The sequence below is a fragment of the Talpa europaea genome, assembly GCF_964194135.1.
Source record: "Talpa europaea genome assembly, chromosome: 7".
NCBI classification, from domain to species: domain Eukaryota; kingdom Metazoa; phylum Chordata; class Mammalia; order Eulipotyphla; family Talpidae; genus Talpa; species Talpa europaea.
Genome location: NC_140074.1, coordinates 60,557,301 through 60,577,787, shown reverse-complemented (window position 1 = coordinate 60,577,787; position 20,487 = coordinate 60,557,301). Strand labels below are relative to the sequence as shown.

Below are 20,487 nucleotides of genomic sequence, written 5' to 3'. Positions count from 1 at the left end.
TGAGGCCCGCGTAGTTCCACCTGTGTTTCGGGAGCAGGCGGGCCACGCCCCTCCGCTTCGTGACGTCATTCCTGCGCCGAGTCGCGCGGTCTTGCTTGCTTTGAGCGTCGTTTGCACCAGCTGCCCCTCCCCGGGGCCTTACCCGCTATCCCCCTGGTCTGGAGGTCAGGCAGAGGGGAGGCACCTTACGCGGCCGGCCGCAGACAGAGCGAGGCGCGTGCACAGCCCCGGGCTGGATCCTGCGCGTGGCCGGGGAGACGAGGGCGGACGCTCCGCTGTTTTGGGGTCCTCAGAGCGCGGCGCAGGTGAGCGTTCAAGGACCCCCCCAGAAGTGGGGAGGCAAGCAACCGGACCCTGTCCACCTGGGGGTGTCCTGATGGAGAGAACCTTTGAACGCTTAACCTCTGCCTGCAGCAGGCCCGGCATTGGAGTGCGGCGTGACCACCTCTGGCTTCGAATCTTGAGTTCTCTGTAGACTTGACCCTTGCTCTGCGGCGATATGGGGGCTCTGGAGGGCTGGGGAGCCCGGAGGGCGTGCTGCTCCCGCAGCAGCACTTACCCAGCCACTTGATTCCTTGCGGGAGTGCATAGTACACTGAAAGCGAATCAGTTAATGTAAGAAAGAAGGCGATGGTTATTAGAGATTTTTTTTTTTTGATGCTCTTCTGTGCGTGCTTTCTCGCGTTGGTGAGTTTTTTGTGTAAGTTGCACGTCAGTTTCTCCATTTAATGTGGTGTATTATGTGGCCTTCACTCCCATGAATCTGTCACCTCCGTGGAGACGACGACTGTCAGTCTTCTTTAGTCTTCAGATCCTAGCTTTTAAAGTACTCAGTGTTTGAGGTAACTCACACACCAGATGGGAGGATTGATTAGCACTCTGTAAGGTTTCATACTGTGTTATTGACAGCCACGGAGCTAACCAGTGAATCGTTTACTAATCCAGTGTGAGCAAGAAGGAGGCAAAGATAATTTTCAGCTTGGACAGAGGACAGAAATATCTTATTTCCAAATAGGAGAAACTCATTTGGTGGAAGAATAAAAAGTTCTTCATTTTCCAGGTTGCCTTTCATGTACTTGTGACACATTCTTCTAAATACATCAGGAGATTGAAAATGTGGGTTTATTCTTCAGTTTGGGGAGAGTCGGGGCTTGATATTTAGATTTAGTCAACATGTAACTGCTCTGCCTGATACTTAGAGTTGTGAGCACGATGATTAAAGAGGTGGGTGGATGAAGGGCCAAGGGAAGAAAATGGAGGAGGCATTATCAGAAAATTAGGAGAGGATCCAGAAGTGACCTGTAGTGTGGGGAGAGTTAGCACATTTGAGAGGAGAGAAAGGTTTTAAATTGTGGGCTGGGGGAGTTGAAGATTCCAGATACAAAAGAGAGCATGCTAATGAGCCTAGGTCCTGGAGGAGTTGGGAGGATACTATGCTAGTAATGTAAAGTAATGGGGATGGTCCTGAGAAGGAAAAGGAGTAAGGATGATGGGAGAAAATTAAGAGAAGTTAACTCTGAATTGGGGAAGTAGGGGTAGGTAGCTCATGCTGTCAGGCTATGTACTCAGTGATTTGGGAACTTGGGTTGTTTGCTCTATTTGTCAGTCAAGGTTCAGTCAGGAAGGTAGAAACCACACAGTATTTCAATAGGGACAATTTAATGTGAAAAATGATTAAATAGCTTTTGGAGTGACAAAAAGCTAAAGGGAGCCATGAAGTAATATGAAAGATGAAGAAGTACTTCTACTGATTGAAGTAACTCCAAGTATCTAGGCCTTCAGATCAAAACAAGGGAAGACAGCGGAGCTGTCATGACCTGACCTTGGAGGGGAAGCAATGTAAAGCTAGGACCATTTCTGGGGCTGATACCTCCGAAATCCATGGAAGGAGCCCCATGTTGTTGGATTTCATCTATCTGGAGGGGGGCTGCCTGATTTGTGTTGTTTCCTTGGGGAGTGGGAATGATGACACTGGTCCTGGGAGTACTAGGAGTAGGGGGCCTCTGCAAGGATTAAGACCCATTGCTGGGGCAACATTAACAGGAACTGCAAGATAACAGGAAAAGTGAGTCATTTTTAGCTCCTTCTGCCTTTGCCCTCCAGACTCTTATCTCAGGATCCATGAATCCCAGGGCTTCACTGACTATTGGTAAGTAGAACCCAAGTGTGTAAAACTTTTTGATGATCTGAACATGGCAAAGGAACAGCACAATGAATGTGATAAGCCTGCATGAATGACAACCAGAAATGACATGTCTGACCTCTTGAGCTTTACTGTTCTCATCCCTCCCTTACTCCCTTCTAGGTAGATAAGCCAGGCATTCCCTCATCTCAAATATGAGTGTGACTTATCACCACTAAGATGTTCCTTTTTCTCTTAGAAATTAATGTTTCATAAAGGGTTATTTGTTTCTTTCAGGAATCACTTCATTATGAGAAATCTAAAGCTACTTCAGACCCTGGAGTTTAGGGATATTCATGCTCTGGGAAAACCTCAGTGCTTCTGTCTCAGAACTGAACAGGGGACAGTGGTCATTGGCTCAGAACATGGTCTGGTAGAAGTAGATCCTGTCACAAGAGAAGTAAGTTATTGATGGACATGCCAGCATGAGGCATGCCCCCTTACTTGTCTCCTTCCAAACCTGCTTCTCCTGTGTAGACCTTACTGTAAATCTTAATGAATTCATAACCTCCTAAATGAATGTTTCATTTACTTTATGTTGATGTCATATTAGGCAGAATTTAAATAGTAACCAACCTTTAACTCTGTTTCTATTCTAAATCTAAGTTGTCAAAACTGACTTGTTTTGTGTGGGTGCTTTCTCTGTGTAAATATTTTATAAAACAATGGCCCTCAATTGGGAATGTAGTGTTTTTATTTTTTTTTAAATTTTATTTTTATATTCCCCATACAATTACAACCCCCTTATTTTGACCCCAAGCCCTCCTTTCCCTGCCCCCCAGCCCCACAGAGTGTCTCTGGTTCATAGTTGTTTGTTGATTTTGATATTTTCTTTCTTATAGTTATTCTTTTTCCTGGTCCCTTATTTAAGTGTTCTAGATTCCTGCTATGAGTGAGACCATCGGGTATTTTTCTTTTTCTTTCTGGCTTATTTCGCTGAGCATGATCCCTTCCAGCGCCATCCATGTTGCTACAAATTGCATGTGTTTATCTTTTTTGAATGCTGGGTAATATTCCATGGTGTATATGTACCACATCTTCTTGATCCAGTCATCTATTTTTGGGCATTTGGGCTGTTTCCAAAGCTTAGCTATTGTAAACAGTGCTGCTATAAACATAGGGGTGCAGGTGCTCTTTGGAATGGATGTTTCTGTGTCCTTTGGGTAAATACCTAGGAGTGGAATTGCTGGATCATATGGAAGCTCTATGTTTAGTAGTTCCTGAAATCTCCACACAGCTCTCCATAGTGGTTGGACCAGTTTGCACTCCCACCAACAGTGCAGGAGAGTTCCTTTTTCTCCACAACCTCGCCAACATTTGTTGTTGCTAGTTTTTTTAACATGTGTCATTCTTACTGGTGTAAGATGGTATCTCATGGTAGTTTTGATTTGCATTTCCCTGATTACAAGTGATGTTGAACATTTTTTCATATGCCTGTTGGCCATTTGCATTTCCTCTTTGGAGAAGTTTCTTTTTAGCTCTTCTGCCCATTTTTTGACTGGATTATTTTCTTTGTTTTTGTTGAGTCTCATCCGCTCTTTGTAGATTTTTGTGATCAGTCCTTTATCATTAGTGTTGTGTGCAAAATGTTCTCCCAGTCGGTGGGGTTTCTCTTTGTTTTTGTTATTGTCTCTTTGGCTGTGCAGAAGCTCTTTAATTTTATGTAGTCCCAGCTGTAGATCTTTGCCTTCACTATCACTGCTTTGGGTGATGTGTCTGTAAAGATGTCTTTGATGTGCATATCATGGAGTGTTTTGCCTATATTTCCATCTATGTATTTTATGGTTTCAGGACTTATGTCTAGTTCTTTAATCCATTTTGAGTTGGTTTTTGTGCATGGTGTGAGGTAGTGGTCAAGCTTCATTCTTTTGCATGTAGCGACCCAGTTTGGGAATGTAGTGTTTTTTAAAACTATGTTTCGATCTCTACCCCACACCATCTAATACAGAATCTTCACTGCTGGATTCTGAGCATATAAAAATTCTTTGGGTTGATTCTGATATCTTCCCTTCATTATATTTGCAGCTTGGTATTTTACCAATCATTTGCTCCTGATGTATTTTGATTATTCTTAGCCTTTTCTTTATACTATAAAAATCTTAGGAAATTAGTTATTAGCTTCATGTTTAATTGAATATTTTAAAAGTGACCAAGCTTTTTGTTTTTGTTTTGTGTTTGGTTAGCAAAAAGTTCACATTAAATATTTTTCCTGTTAAAGAGAGTAGGATTGTGATATTTCTGAAGTGTAAGTTTAGCTTTTAATCTAAAAAAGGTAACATTTTTGGAAGTTTTAATGTTATGAAGGGGAATTAAAAAGTATTTTACAACTAGAAAGAGTTATGAGTTGTTCCTGAAAGATTTCTCTACTGTGTAAATATTGTATAAACAGTGGCCTCAATTGGGAATATACTGTTTTTAAAACTATGTTTCGATCTCTACTCCACACCATCTAAATCGGCTTAAATTTTGCTTATTTGTTTTGGTGAAAGGTGAAAAATGAAATTCCTTTAGCAGCAGAAGGCTTTCTCCCAGAGGATGGAAGTGGCTGTATTGTTGGTATTCAGGATTTGCTGGATCAGGAGTCTGTGTGTGTGGCTACCGCCTCCGGAGATGTCATACTCTGCAATCTCAGCACACACCAGGTAAGCAGCCAGTGAGGAGGAGATCTTAGGCTTCTTCAGACAAGTTGCTTGTTTTGTGTAGAAGTTTAAAGAATTGGGAGCCATAGGATATATAATTTACAAGTTGGAATCTTTACATTATGTATCTCTTTATACAAATTATTGGCATGGCTTTAGTTATATTTTAGGATTCTTCTAAAACTCAATTGCATCTTTTGTCTATTGCATCTTTTAAGAGGAATAATCAGAACATTCCAGATAATCAGAACATTCCCAAACAGCCCTGGTCAGGGCCTCCCCGGTGGCTTAGCGGTTGAGCGCTGTGCTGTGAAGCTGCACATAGCCTCTGCAGTGCCGGTTTGATCCCCGGCCGCTGGTGAGGGTCCCACATGGTGCGCAGACCTCTCCTGCCACACCCGCTGCTCCCCTCAGCAGTGCACTTTGTCAGTCTGCCTGTTCTACTCCCTGCTCTGGCTCTGGTGAATTCTCTCACCCTCCCGTGCTTCTGACTGTACCCAGTGCTTGTATAAATAAATAAATAAATCTTTAAAAAAAACAAAAAACAAACAAAAAAACCCTGGTCATTCTCCTGTATCGGGTTCAGAATCTGATCCCAAGTTGTAACCTTTATTACTTAATTTAGTAGATTTTTAAAATTTTAATACAACTTATATTGTTAGTTATGAATGCCTCTCATTAATAGCTAACTTTGGAGTCCCTGAACTACAGATACTAAAGTTATGCACTCTCACTGTGTGTATATTTTATGACTACCAGAGGAGATAGAATTCAACCATTTACCTCTTTTTCTGCTCTAGCATAAGGTTGAATTTCTGGATTTCTTTCCCCACATTCTTTCTTTAAAACTTTATTTATTTATTTAAAGATTATTTATTATTGTGTAGAAGAACTGGGGTATAGGCCAAAGGTGACCAGGTGAGAGGATTCATCAGAGACATAGTAGGGAGCAGAGCAGGCAGATTTACAGAAACACACTGCTGAGGTGAGCAGCAGGTGAGACAGGAGAGGTCTGCTGGGCCTTATGTAGGTTTGCTCCCTGGCCAGGGATCAAACTCAGGCCTTAGCAGTGATAGTGCTGATAGTTAAGCCATAGGCCACCAGGGAGACCCTCTCTCCTCACATTCTTAACAGCCAGTCTGATTCTTTTAAAATTTCTTTGATTACTCCATCAATTGGGACCTCATTGACATTGATTCTATTACAAGAGTTGTATTATAACTATTAAGAGTGTAATAATAGCAGCTGACATTTATTAAATGTTTACAGTGTGCCAGGCACTTTTCCAAGTTTGTTGCAAGATTTTCTTCATCACAAATTATGAAGTAAATTGCCATTTTCCCATTCTTCAGAAGAGAGATTTGAGGCTTAGGGAGTTCAATAATGGGCTCTAGTCATACAGTTGTGTAGGGTAAGGAAAAAGTATCAGGCTTTTCTGCCCTCCAACCATTAGGATAGATGAGGGACCCCTGTAGTCCTGAATGCATGCCTGATGGCGGGCACCTGAAGTGGGCACACCTGGGCTGAGAGACTGAGTTTATAAGGGCAGTGTCGCGGGGACGAAAGCAGAAGTCAAGAACAAACAGAAGCCAAGAAGCGGAAAAGCAGGAGAGAAAAGAAGCAGAGAGAACACCAGAGAGCCCAGATAGAGTGAGGATTTGCTGGGGGCTAGGAGGACTGCCCACCTCTTGGCCCCCCAGCACCCCTGCCTGCCATGTGCCTGGTAAATCGCAATAAAAAACCTTCAAAAGCCACTGAGGACTCTGACTCCTCGTTTACCCAGTCTGTTGGATCAGAAAACCTGCACTGTGCCCATTCCTGTGACTACAAGTTGCCAGAGGGTATTTGAACCCTAAATTTGGTAACTTTGCTTTTAAACATTCTGTTCAATAATTGATCTTTCAGCTAATGGTGAGAAGTATCAAAATGATCAAGTACAACTTAGTGTTTCCCATATTTAGAAGCTATGCTTTTACTTTCAAAACATTTTAGACTTTTTTTCCTGATTTTTTTTTTTAAAGATTTATTTATGCATACAAGAACTGGGGTACTGGCCAGAGGTGTGGGGAGAGGGGTAAGAGGATTTACCAGAGACAGAGTGGGGAAAAGAACAGGTAGATTGACTGAAATACACTGCTGAGGGGAGCAGCAGGTGAGACAGGAGAGGTCTGCAGCACTGTGTGGGCATCTCCCTTGCGGGGATCGAACTCGTGCTGCAGTGGCTATGGATAGCTTCATAGTGCTGAGACTTAACTCCTTGTGCCACCTCCTCTTCCTGATTATTAAGCTCAGGTGTTGATCCTCCCTGTTTGTCTATAACACAGAATCCATTTTCCTTGTGTCTTATGAGACCTTTCCTTATCTGTTCCCCAAATTCCTTTTAGCTTCCCTCCCCTTTCTCTCCATCGTTCCTGTTTGTCTATATCTTATTGCTCTAGTTGCAGCTGACTTTTAACTGCTTTTTATAACTCTGCACCTCCTCTGTCTCTCTCATGGTCCTGTCATCACTTTCATGGCACCTCAGAAAAGCTTGCCTGGGTTTTCCAGGGCCGTTTGTCATCCCCTGTTCGGAAGCCCCTGTAGGGTAAGGTAAAAGTATCAGGCTTTTCTGCCCTCCCACCATTAGGATAGATGACAGAACCCTGTAGTCCTGAATGCATGCCTGATGGCGGGCACCTGGAGTAGGGTGTGGGCATATGTAGATGGGATTCGCCTGGGCTAAGACTGGGCTTTTAAGGGTGGTGTCATGGAAATGCCAACAGAAGCTGAGAGAGAAGCAGAACGAATAGTAGAGCAGAGAGAGAAGCAGAGACGCTGGACAGCCCAGATAGATTGAAGACTTGCTGGGGGCTGGGAGACCTGCCAGCCTCCCGGCCCCTAGCACCTCTGCCTGCCATGTACCTGGTAAATCCCAATAAAAGCCTGAAAAACCACTGAGGACTCCAAGGACTCTCCTCCTTTACGCAGTCTACTGGATCCAAAAACCTGCTCAGTGCCCATTCCTGCCTCTAAACTCCCACTCAGTCCCCGAGACCTTGGTTGTATCTCAAATCCCACTGGAGAGTCATCTTTTTCTCTTCCTTCATGAGCCAGCTCTGGAAGGAATGGAGTGGCCTTAGTCACTTCCAGCCTTGTGTTATGCCTATTTTCTTAGTACCTAGCACTTCTTAATACCTTAATAAATGTTTGTTGAATTAATTTACATTTGTATGTTGTGTTTTTAATTGTTTTGATTAAGGCTATAGTCACTATTTACCTAGATGCTGGTGTTTTGAAATCTCTTAGCACTTTTCTTTTGTCTCAGCTGGAATGTGTTGGGAGCGTTGCTAGCGGTATCTCTGTCATGAGTTGGAGTCCTGACCAGGAGCTAGTGCTGCTTGCTACAGGTAAACTTGCCACTGGTCCCTAGCGCTGGGCTTTGTAAAATATGATTCTTGTTACCTTACAGGCTTAAGTTTTAGGTTACTAAGTTTTCAAGAAATTTATTTGAACAATGATACCAGCATTATAATCTAGAAGGAATGTGTTCCTTTTTACTCAAGTTTTACCCTTCAGTAAATTGTTTTAAAAATGGACTCATTCAGCTTTTCAATCTTTGGAAATGGGACTCAAAGTCCTAAAACCTGGAGATAATACCAAGTCATAGTTAGAAATGTCAGCAGTATTTATTTAACCAACTCTAAAAGGAAGAGTTGCTGTATAAACAGATTCTAAAACTATCCTACAACTCTTAAGCACTCTTACAAGCTCTCAAATACTGCTTTTTTCCCTTTAATTCTCTTCATTTGGATGAGTTTCTATAAACTAGCAGCCTTATGAGGAATATTTGAAGAAGGACCTTGATGACTGAAGTATGCAAGTCTGCACACTTTGTGGACCTTTATGCTGGTTCACATACTTAAATAGCTGAACAGCAGCACCAGGTGGCTTATCCTGTCAAGATTTTTTGTTTTTCTTTAATGAGAGCCGAAACATTAGCATGACTTTTTTCTGCTCTGTTCTGACTATAAACTTCTCCACTCCAGCTCTGTAGTTTACAGTGTTATAGATACTTATGGAATGGCAAATTTGTTGCATGCAAACATAATCATTCTTATTTGTGCTCTTTCAAGGTCAACAGTCCCTAATTATGATGACAAAAGACTTTGAACCAATCATGGAACAGCAAATTCACCAGGATGATTTTGGTGAAAGTGAGTATAGCTTTGAAATATCTTGTGACCTGAATTTCTGCGCAGGCTTGGCCACTTTCTTATGTACTAATAACCACTCATAAACCCAAAGAACCATGAAGCTTAAACTTTTTTTCAGTGTCTGATAGTCCAATTCCTTTAGCCCATCCCAGATCTGAAAAGGCATCCTCAGGTGCTCTACATGTCTGAGAGTTGACTTTGTCAGTGACCTGGGCACTGGAGACCTACCTATGTTTAGGATTACCAGGATGGTTAGTGCCCAAACCTCAGCAAAGATTGGGCTGGGGGTTCGATGAAAGGAACTGTGCTAACTAGAATAAGAGTACTTCTGGGGTATAATTTTAGGGAGAAAACAAGAGAGTTATTAGGCTTATTTTCGCTTCTACTGATCGATCCAAGTCTGCATTTTCATGAGAAAAATACTTTTCAGATTATTTTCTTGCTAAGATTTAACTGTGGTATTTTTGGAGTTGAGTCTTTGGGAATATTGAAGGAGGAGAGGAAGGGAGATGCTTATTGAGTATAAGAAGTTCTGGACAACCTGAGGGTGCAGGTAACTGGGCTGGTTGAGGGAAGGGAAAGGGGAGAAGGTATTTTACCGTGCTGCAATCTAAGCACATGGCTTTTTGTTCCACAAACTCTGAGAAATCATTTAGAAAACTAATATTCAAAAATAATTTATTTGGAAATAATTTTTGAGTAGTTGCTATGAAAATAGCACCAATTGCCCTGGCTGGGGATTGAACTCTTGCTGTAGTGGCTGCTGATAGCTTCATAGTACTGAGACTTAACCCCTTGCACCACCAGGAAAGCCCAAGAAGCCCTGTTTTAATTTTGACCTCTGCCACTTGGGAGGTCTAGTCTGTGAGGGGTTGAATTCCATAGTCTTCAGTCTCCTCTACCCATTAATGGGGAGGATAGATACATATAGTGGATTGAATACTTATAATCAGAATTTTATTCCCACCTCTTGTCTTGAGTTTTATGCTTTGTTATTTATTGCCATATCATGTAAATTCTTCATGTTTTATTCTACTTCATTATAAAGTACCGACTCTCATTAAGAGAATTTGGAGTGTTTAAGATGGCAATAAAGTGTTTTCTAAAATAAAGCCATTTCAGATTCTTCACACTCACTGCTGCATGTAATATAGAATGTAGGTTTTTCAAATGTTGACTGCTGGTCAGTTTATTGAGAGATTGCTGACGACCTAAGTGATTGCCAGTGACTAACTGAAAAATAGCTATGAACTGATTTTATTTCATTTTATTTAACTTATTGTTTGGTTTGCACATTCTCAACAATTGTTCTCTAGGTAAGTTTATCACTGTTGGATGGGGCCGGAAGGAGACACAGTTCCATGGATCAGAGGGCAGGCAAGCGGCCTTTCAAGTGCAAATGGTAAGGTTGCTCTATGGGTGAGGTACCTTTAGTGGGAGGAATAGAAATCCTGCCTCCGGAACACCAGGAACTCTTAGGTGTTGAGATAAAGGTTAATGATGAACAGATCTCTTCTTCTTTAGTAAAACCAAAGTTTTTTGGAGCCATCAGGGAATGGATCATCCTAGAGAGAGCTTTTTTTTTTTTTCCAGGTTGCTGTGTCATTCAGTGTTGATAATAAATATTATCAACATTTAGTTTAAAAAATAAGTTATTACCAGGCCTCCCCGGTGGTGCAGCGATTGAGCACTGGGCTGCAAAGCTGCCTGCAGCCTCTGCAGCGCTGGTTCAATCCCCGGCTGCTGGCAAGGGTCCCACATGGCACGCAGACCTCTCCTGCCACGCCCACTGCTCCCCTCAGCAGTGTACTCTGGTCCTTCTGCCTGTTCTACTCCACACTCTGGCGCTGGTGAATTCTCTCGCCCTCCCGTGCTTCTGACTGTACCTAGTGCTTGTATAAATAAATAAATCTTAAAAAAAAAATAAGTTATTACCAGTAGATGTGAAACATCCTATCTCTCCCTTTCTGATTCCCTTCCCTTATGGAAGGAGCTGCTGTCCTGATTCCACAGCTGTCATCTGCATGTGTGTTTTTCTGTTTTCCTCCATATATACACTTGAGAGTTTTTTTGCAATTTTTTTTCTTTTGGATGAAATGCTTTGTTTTCCTTCTTTCTGGCTACATTTTGAAGGTAGAGCTGCAGGATGTCTTGATAATAGATCAGATGTGAGGTCTGAGAGAGGAATTAGTGATGATGATTCCACACTCAAGCCTGAGCAAGTGGAGGCATTGTATTTATAGTCTATGTAGAAATTTCCAAAAGCTGTCTTTCTAGGATAGGTGAATCAATAAGGCATTGCTTGCCATTGACTTTTTCTGTCCTTAATTATTTCCAGCAACATTCTGTGAAACTCACATTAAACCTTTCCTATTGAAAGTCCATGGTCTCTACCGCAGGGCAGTTTCACTGAGCATAAATCTGCTGGGCTCCCTGTGAGTTCCCTGTTGTGCTGACTGCTGCCATTTCCACTTAGCTGCACTGGAATGTGATGATGTTCGTTCCGGTGATCATTTGTCCCCCACCCCACAGAGTTAGCTTTTGTCTTCAAGGCCTTGATCGAGATAAAGTGGCATCAGAGACTTGTCTTCCTCCCAAATTACAGAGCATGAAACACTGATCATTGCTACTGCCTTTGTGACCTCTGGCCCTTCCCTGCCCAGTTTCCTTTCATCTTAACACTTCTGTGTGCTGTTGTGAAGCTTTCTCAATAATTGAATAAGCAGAATTCTACTTGATTACATGTAGAGAGACAGAACATTTATCTCCTTATTGTAGTTATCTGGTAGCCTCCTCAACTCACTATTTTTAATATCTAGATCTGGGGTGAGTTCCACTGTTGAAATGCTTAGAGGCCATCTTTATTTATTATCTCCCTCTCTTTTTTTCCTTGACCACCTTTAATTTTAATGCTCAGAGTAGGATTTTGTTTTGAAATCTGTTTCTCTTTTCTTGCAGATTTCTGGGTCGAATGCTTTTCCAGATGGGTTCATAAAGGTTCCATGACACTGGTTTTATAGCTAGCTTAAGCGTCAAATAAGAGATACAAATTTAATAGCCTAGAGCAGTTGTGGAACATCATCCTTTCCATTGAAGGGTGCTAGTAGTGTTTCTGTTTCTTCCATTCTTTAGCTTGAGTCTGCTTTGCCCTGGGATGACCACAAAGCACAAGTTACCTGGCGTGGTGATGGACAGTTTTTTGCTGTGAGTGTTGTTTGCCCAGAGACAGGTATGGAAATAAACTGAAGTTTAAAAAAGTCTTATAATCTCATTAAATTCAAGGACATTTTCTTTCTATTGCTTTGAGAATTTTTCTTTACTTACATATCTAAGGTGTAGGTGGTCAATGAATTTAGAGCTGAGAATTAGAAGACTTCTTTGAGGCCATCTTGTCCAGCCTCCCACATGGTGGATTCTTTGGCAAGATTAATCTAATTGACTTTGACATTTTTTTATTGGTGGGGAAAGTGAGAGTTCTGACTTCACGTTCATCATAGTGCTTTGCTTGTCTCTGCTGTGCAGGGGCCCGGAAGGTCAGAGTTTGGAATCGAGAGTTTGCTCTACAGTCAACCAGTGAGCCTGTGGCAGGACTGGGCCCGGCTCTGGCTTGGAAGTAAGTGGGTGAAGAAACTTTGTATCTTCTTAGAGAATTTCTTAGAACTGGGTTGAGGGGGTGTTACCCTTCGAATTAGAGATATTTGCAACATGAAAGAATATTTACATTTCCTCATTTGGATGTTAGTTTGTATCTTTCTTTTAGTTCTCTGAAGTCTGGACTGAATTTGAAGGTAGATTCTAAGACAGAAGAAGTTCTTCAAAGAACTTTTTCACATTGTTCACACAATGAGCAGGTTTTGGTAGGCCAATATGAAGCCAATGCATAAAACAGAAAATGGTACTGAGCAGGGAAGTCGCAGTCTGAAGGGCTCAGTGATGCTCTGATGAAAACTAGGAAAAGAGCTTCTTTCTATAGCACAAACCCCAACATGAAAGGCTCAGCTTGTCTAGGAAGCTTCAGGCTAGACTTGGGCCCAGTTCACCTCATGGCTTAGTGCTCTACACAGTCACAGTCTCCCCGTGTGTTGCGGCCACCTGACCATGGGGAGCTATCCACTGTTGTAGTAGCACCTGTTATATGCAGAGCACTACTAGCCTCTAGGTTTTAGACATTTTGTTTCCAGTCAGTTTTCGGCAATTGGATGATAGAGCAAAGAAACATATATTTGAATTGAAACTCTGTAGACAGATATAGACAAGATGAGGTGATTGAGATGTTTTCATATAAGATCAAGAAATCTTAAAAGACACCTATCTGAGCATAGGATATTTGCTGATGTAATTGAAGGAGAAATAGTTGTTGGGTTTGTTTTTTTTTTAAAGATTTATTTATTTATTTATACAAGCACTGGGTACAGTCAGAAGCATGGGAGGGTGAGAGAATTCACCAGAGCCAGAGCAGGGAACAGAACAGGCAGACTGACGAAATTACACTGCTGAAGGGAGCAGTGGGCACAGCAGGAGAGGTCTGTGCGCCTTGTGGGACCCTCACCGGCGGCTGGGGATTGAATTGGCGCTGCAGTGGCTACAGGCAGCTTTGCAGCCCAGTGCTCAACCACTGCGCTACTGGGGAAGGCCCAAAATAGTTTTTCTTTTGTAAAGATTTATTTACTTATTTATGCATACAAGAACTGGGGTGTAGGCCAGAGGTGCAGGAGGTGAGAGGATTCATCAGAGATACAGTGGGGAACAGAACAGGTGAATCTACTGATACACACTGCTGAGGGGAGCAGCGGGTGATACTGGAGAGTTCTGCTGCAACTTATGTGGTTTAACTCCCCGGCTGGGGATCAAATTCATGCTGCAGTGGCTGGCAATAGCTTGACAGTGCTGAGATTTGATAGTGTACCACCAGGGTGGCTCAGTTTTTCATTTTTTTTTTTTATAGAGGCATGCTTTATTTATTTGTTTGCTGGTTTGTTTGTTTGTTTTGTTTATACATGCACTGGGTACAGTCAGAAGCGCGGGAGGGTGAGAGAATTCACCAGAGCCAGAGCGGGGAGCAGAGCAGGCAGAAGGACCGAAGTACACTGCTGAGGGGAGCAACGGGCGGCAGGAGAGGTCTGCACGCCATGTGGGACCCTCCTCTGGTGGCCGGGGAGCAGCCGGGGATCGAACCGGCGCCGCAGAGGCCGCGCGCAGTTTCGCAACCCAGCGCTCAACCGTTGCGCCACCGGGGAGGCCCAGTTTTTCATTTTTTTTTAAGACAGTGTACTTGGAATGATTTAAATTGTTGGTTTAAAAAAGTCATCCAAGTGTAATCTAAATCCATGTGGCTGAGCAGTTGAGGCATCGAAAACCGGAAGAGACATTTTTCCTCTGGGCAGGTGTACTAGTGACTGCTTGCCAGGAGACACGTAGTGTTGCTTCTCCGTATAGATGGGGTGGTTTGGTTTTGGCTGAAAAATTGTTTCTCCGAATTTCATCTTGTTTCTTAGCTAGCTGGATAAACTCTTAGATGTTTTAACTCTGGGTTTGCTTTAAGGCCCTCAGGTAGTTTGATTGCATCTACTCAAGATAAACCCAACCAGCAGGATGTTGTTTTTTTTGAGAAAAATGGACTTCTCCATGGACAATTTACACTTCCTTTCCTCAAAGATGAAGTTAAGGTAGGTCCTGAAGTTGTTTTACCATCAAATTCTGAGGACTTGCCACAGCAGTAGAGAGGGTTTATATTTGATATGTTTGTATAAATAGAAGCTGCAGAATGGATAGTAATAGAAATAGTGACTTCTTGTAATTGAAAACTTTTTTTAATGGAAAAAAAGTTGTTTTTCGTAAACTCAGAAAATTTACAAAGAAGAAATCACATTCATTCTCCGTCCTAGGTAAAGCATAGGAAATAGAAGTGCTAGTTTTTATTATTTTATTTTGCAAAAGTAAATTCTTCCAATGATAATGATATTTTTCATTAATAACTCGTAAATCTTAAATAGTTTATGTATCTTTATGAAATCTTTGCTGGAGCAGAAACACATCAAATGTTCTACTTAATTCTACTCCTTAATTCAGTGGAATTTAAACATGATAAAGATTGAGAGGGTTGAATGAACTCCCATGTCTCTAATACTTACTTTCAACAGGCACTAGAATTTTGCAGAATTATTTTTTAAATATTTATTTGTGCATACAAGAACTGACCTGTAGGCCAGAGTTGCAGGTCTTGAGAGGATTCACCAGAGACAGACTGGGGAACAGAACAGGCAGACTGACTGAAATACACTGCTGAGGGGAGCAGTGGGCAAGACAGCAGAGTCTGCTGCGCCATGTGGGTTGCTCCCTGGCTGGCTGGAAATCGAACTCGTGCTGCAGTGACTGCAGATAGCTTCATAGGTTATGTCTTAACCCTTGTGCCACCAGGGAGGTTCCTACTTTGTCTTTTTTAATGTTTAAAGATAATGTTTTTTTAAAGTCATTTACATATAATGGCATATTTAGCAGAATTTCTCAATGACTGAGGGTTAGTAATTTACACCCAGAGTTTAAATCAAGTTCTGAGATTTTCTTGGCTTATGAGAACAGGATTCAGCCATCAAAAGGTTTTCAAGTAAATACATAGTTCAAGGCCAATAATAGATCTTTTTCCACTACTAGGTCAATGACCTGCTGTGGAATGCAGATTCCACTGTGCTTGCCGTGTGGGCAGAAGAACTTCAGAAGGAAGAAAATTCCACTCGAAAATCCTATGGTAAGATGTCTGTAGTTCTCAACCTTATGCTCTCTCATATCTTCCACTTAGTTTTTAATAGAATCAAAGGTATAGTAGTTAGGTGTTGATTACTTACGGTTTTCAGTCATGTTTCTGTGGAAAAACAGAACCAGGATAAGCTGGAAGACTGGAAATTCAGGTAAGAGATGATGTTAGTTGTGAGTCTGAAATTTGTAGGACAGACCTACCCGCAGTGTGGACCCTCAGGAAGGATTCTGTGTTACAGTCTTGAGGCAGAATTCCTTCTTGTATGGGAGACCTCAGTGTTTCCTTTTAAGACTTTGAACTCATTGGATGAGACACATCCATATTATGGAGGGTAATCTGCTTTACTTAAAATCAACTGACTAAATGTTAATCACATTTACAGAAAATTTTCCACACCAGCCTTACTGGTGTTTAAGCAAGCAACGTGGCATGATAGCTGAGCTCTGTAAAATTCACCGTTGCTGGTTGTCAGTACTCTTTCTTCTCAGATGGTGTCACTGCAGGAGATTGAAATACTGGTCAAGGGAATACTGTGAAAGTAAGAAAAATTGGATTAGATGTAAAAATCTTCTGTATAACTTTTAAATTATGTAAATATGTATTTTTCACTTTGTTTGTAATATGTGAAAACACTAGGAAAAAGATAAAGAGGTAAAAAGGAGAGGATAATTCTGTTATTTTGTAATAATGACTTAAAATGTTCTTGTTTTTCAGTTTTTATATGTATTTCTCATTATAGCTAAAATCTCTTTTTTGTTAAATATACAACTGTGATACAAATTTTCTTCTAAAATTTTCATGGGAAAAAACTCACTGAAACACTGTTCTGCCGTCTTCTTTCACATGATCATAAATTTTGAAGATAGAGGCTAAAATAAGCGTGTGCTTCTGATCTTATTTATGCTTGACATTTTATCCCTGTGGAAAATTACCTTTCAAAAATTATTGTTAATATTGGATTAGTGCAGAGGTTGAGTCAGAGGGGTCATTTGAGTAAGAGAAGGTTGCCCCGACCTCCACAGCAGGTGGTATGCAGAATGGTCCTCTGGACTTTCACTGCCTTTCTTTCATTTTTCTTGCAGTTCAGCTCTGGACTGTTGGAAACTATCACTGGTACCTCAAACAAAGTCTGCCCTTCAACACCTGTGGGAAGAGCAAGATCGTGTCTCTGATGTGGGACCCAGTGACGCCACATCGGCTACATGTTCTCTGTCAGGGCTGGCATTACCTTTGCTATGACTGGCACTGGACCACTGACCGGAGCTCAGGAGAAAATTCCAGTGACATGGCCAACGTGGCTGTTATTGATGGAAGTAAGCAGCTGGAATATGTTCTCAGGCTGTAAGGGTTGTGAGCCCAGCACTTACAAATGTGGTGGTTTGACTAAAAGAAGGGAATTTTTGTTTTGTTTATTTTACTTATTTGTTGTTTTGTCTTTGACTGTATGGTAATATCCTTCGGTGGGGCATGTACTCTGCTAGGTCCCTCCTCCTCACCCCTCTTCCCATCCCATCCTCCCCAGTCCTGTCATGCTACATCTGTGGCCTTCACATATTTGCTTGTTTGGTCTTTGAAAACATTGAAAGTTTTGACCTTGGGCAGAGAGGAAGGCAAGTGGGTTTGCAGCACTGGGCATATTAACTTTTGTTTTCCCTCTGACATATGTTTACATAGACTTCCACCTATGCGACTTTGTTTCCTGATAAAATATTGGGCAATAACATACTGTCCAGTATGTTCAGTTTAAATCACAGACCACTTTCTCATGAGGATTGGGCTAGTATTTTATAATAGGGTTGAAGGTTTGTTTTTTTTAATTTATTTTATTTTATTTATTTTTTTTTTTAAAGATTTTTTTTTAATAGAGGCATGCTTTTATTTATTTGTTTGTTTGTTTGTTTTGTTTATACATGCACTGGGTACAGTCAGAAGCGCGGGAGGGTGAGAGAATTCACCAGAGCCAGAGCAGGGAGCAGAACAGGCAGAAGGACTGAAGTACACTGCTGAGGGGAGCAGTGGGCGGCAGGAGAGGTCTGCACGCCATGTGGGACCCTCCTCCGGTGGCCGGGGAGCAGCCGGGGATTGAAACGGAGCCGCAGGGGCCGCGGGCAGCTCCGCAACCCAGCGCTCTACCGCTGCGCCACCGGGGAGGCCCTGTTTGTTTTTTTTTAGTGAGCGGAAGGCAACTGGAGAGAGTAGTCACCTATATACAGTTTTTACTTATTGCTGATAACATAAAGGAAACTTTCTTCTGAATTATAATGTGAGTCGGCATAATAGTTCATGTTTTATGTGGTGGTCATAATACTGATTTTCATTTATATTCTGTATGGAAGCGTTAATCATATATATACCTTAGAAACCCAACATAGGGAAGTGCTTTAAGGATTTCACAGGAAATGATTTCCTTGCTTTAGTCTGAGTTAGTTGCAGGCCCAGGTTTACAATGAGAACTCTGCCCTCTTGGCCTTCTTGCCTTAGTCCCTGGCTCCTGAAACCTCCAAGCCCAGGGATGAATTGTCTAGGCCTGGAGGTGACAGTAGCCAGATATAGGCAGAGGCCACGATATTTATGTTCCTCCCCTACATAGTGTTTAAGTTTATTCATGATGAAAACACCAATTTTTTTTTAAAGATTTATTTATTTATTTATACAAGCACTGGGTACAGTCAGAAGCGTGGGAGGGCAAGAGAATTCACCAGAGCCAGAGTGAGAAACAGAACAGGTAGACCAATGAAATACACTGCTAAGGGGAGCAGCGGGCAGCAGGAGAGATCTGCGCGCCATGTGGGACCCTCGCCTGGTGGCCGGGGATCAAACCTGCACTGCAGAGGCTGTGGGCAGTTTCGCAACCCAGTGCTCAACCACTGCGCCACCAGGGAGGCCCACCAAAATTTTTTTAAAGAATTACTGTGTATTTTCTACCACCATGATGAGTCAGTGGTCTTGTGCTACCGAGATGCTCTGTTTTAGAAAATGATCATCGATGTGTCTAACCCTCTGCCCTTCTCTCTCACATGCAGACAGGGTGTTGGTGACAGTCTTCCGGCAGGCTGTGGTCCCCCCTCCCATGAGCTCCTACCGACTGCTGCTCCCGCGTCCTGTTAATCAAGTCATGTTCTCTGCACACCCTGAAAAGAGTAATGACCTTGCTGTCCTAGATGCCAGTAACCAGATTTCTGTTTATAAATGTGGTATGTTCAAAAACTGTTATCAAGATGTTGTGAATCAAGTCCCTCCTACACGAGCAAATGATAGTTTGGTGTTTCCTTGGTTCAAATGTTCCTAAAATTTTAAAGTTTATATTTAATATCATTATCATTATGATTTTTATTTGGCTTATTGGGTGCTTTGTTTTGGGATTTTTTTTCCCACGCCTGTTCTGGCTTATAAGAGCAATTTCTTTTGCTTCATTAAATCTGAGTGAGTGGCTTAAGAGTAACATTCAACACTGGAAATAGCATTGTATTTTAGTTCATCTTTAATTTTTCACAGTTTTCATTACCTTTACATGTATTTGTAGGGAAAAACATAGTACATATACATTAGAGTTAGGTACTATCCTCAGTGTCAGGCAGCCACTGGGGTATTTGGAACATAACCCCTGCAAATAGGGGGTGACTACTGAACAATGCTATTTAAGCTTTTTTTTTTTTTAATAGCTTAGAAAACTGATGTCACAGAGGCCAGTCAGAAAATGTAAAAGCTAACTGCTTTTTAAAGTAGTCTTTATCATTCATATTGAACATATGATTGTTCCTATGTTCTATTACTGTTTGGATAATCTATTGCCAGTTCTGTGAAATTGAAAAGAATCAGAGTATAGGCTTTTGTGGTACTTACTGTATGATACTTACCTGACTTTATATATAACTTTACAATGTAAAGAATATTTTTATCTCACAAACACTTAAAAGTAACTTTATTAAATTCATAACATTTCCCCATGTATATAATTCAGTAGTTTTTAATATATTCACAGGGTTGTGCAACCATCTCAGCAATCAGTTTTAGAACTTTCTCATTTTCCCAAAATGAAATCCTGTGCCACCCTCCACTGTAGTAGGTTTAGAGCTCCGCTTTCAGAAGATTGGTTGGGTATCAGGCAGAAACACCAGTTAGGCAAAGACTATTGCAGAGTGTCTAGCAACAGGTGGTGCCAGCTTGGCCGAGGGAATGTCTGTAAAAATGGAAAAAAGAGAAAGATCATAGAAATCCAGGAGCTGTAAGCCTTTGGTAAAAGAGCACTTTGTGGAGAGTTTGGATATGATTCTGGAAAAGGCTTGTGGGAGCCCTTCTTCAAGTGAAAGATTTAGAGATTAGCTTTTCAAACATAGGGCAATTTCAGGTGATAGCCCTGGTATGCATAGTGGGTTTCTCTCGTGGGGTTGAAATTGAAGAGCGTGCTTGTGTCCGGCACCTGCCAGTGAGCATGCAAAGGACAGGTTGGTGGGAGTTCGAGTTCCAGTGAAGAAGCAGCTTCTGACAGCTTCCAGGGTGTGCAGGGAGTCAAGTGACGTTAGACGTTTTATTGAGCTCAGAAGAAATGAGAAGAAATATTGGAGGTTGAGGTCAAAGTCAGAATATCCTCGTTTGAGCACAATAGGTCAGATAGTGCTAAGTGCTCAGTGCCTGAGCAGAAGAGAAAGAACTGCCACCACAAATTTGTGGTTACCAATGAAGAACCTAGAGACGAGTGGTGGACATTTGAATTGGGTA

The 20,487-nt window shown here is 41.8% G+C and overlaps 1 protein-coding gene across 1 annotated transcript in view; it reads left to right on the top strand.

Moving 5' to 3' along the window:
• Positions 1 to 2,432: 2,432 nt before the first annotated feature.
• Positions 2,433 to 20,487, top strand: part of ELP1 (elongator acetyltransferase complex subunit 1) — a gene marked incomplete at both ends in the record, with an annotated part of 50,642 nt that continues 32,587 nt past the window's right edge. The window contains 11 exons of the mRNA XM_084236395.1: positions 2,433 to 2,582; positions 4,672 to 4,824; positions 8,126 to 8,207; positions 8,934 to 9,014; positions 10,331 to 10,416; positions 12,147 to 12,243; positions 12,537 to 12,627; positions 14,557 to 14,680; positions 15,666 to 15,759; positions 16,851 to 17,081; positions 18,792 to 18,962. Coding sequence (XP_084092521.1) covers positions 2,433 to 2,582; positions 4,672 to 4,824; positions 8,126 to 8,207; positions 8,934 to 9,014; positions 10,331 to 10,416; positions 12,147 to 12,243; positions 12,537 to 12,627; positions 14,557 to 14,680; positions 15,666 to 15,759; positions 16,851 to 17,081; positions 18,792 to 18,962 — 1,360 coding nt within the window. The remainder of the gene's footprint in view (positions 2,583 to 4,671; positions 4,825 to 8,125; positions 8,208 to 8,933; positions 9,015 to 10,330; positions 10,417 to 12,146; positions 12,244 to 12,536; positions 12,628 to 14,556; positions 14,681 to 15,665; positions 15,760 to 16,850; positions 17,082 to 18,791; positions 18,963 to 20,487) is intronic.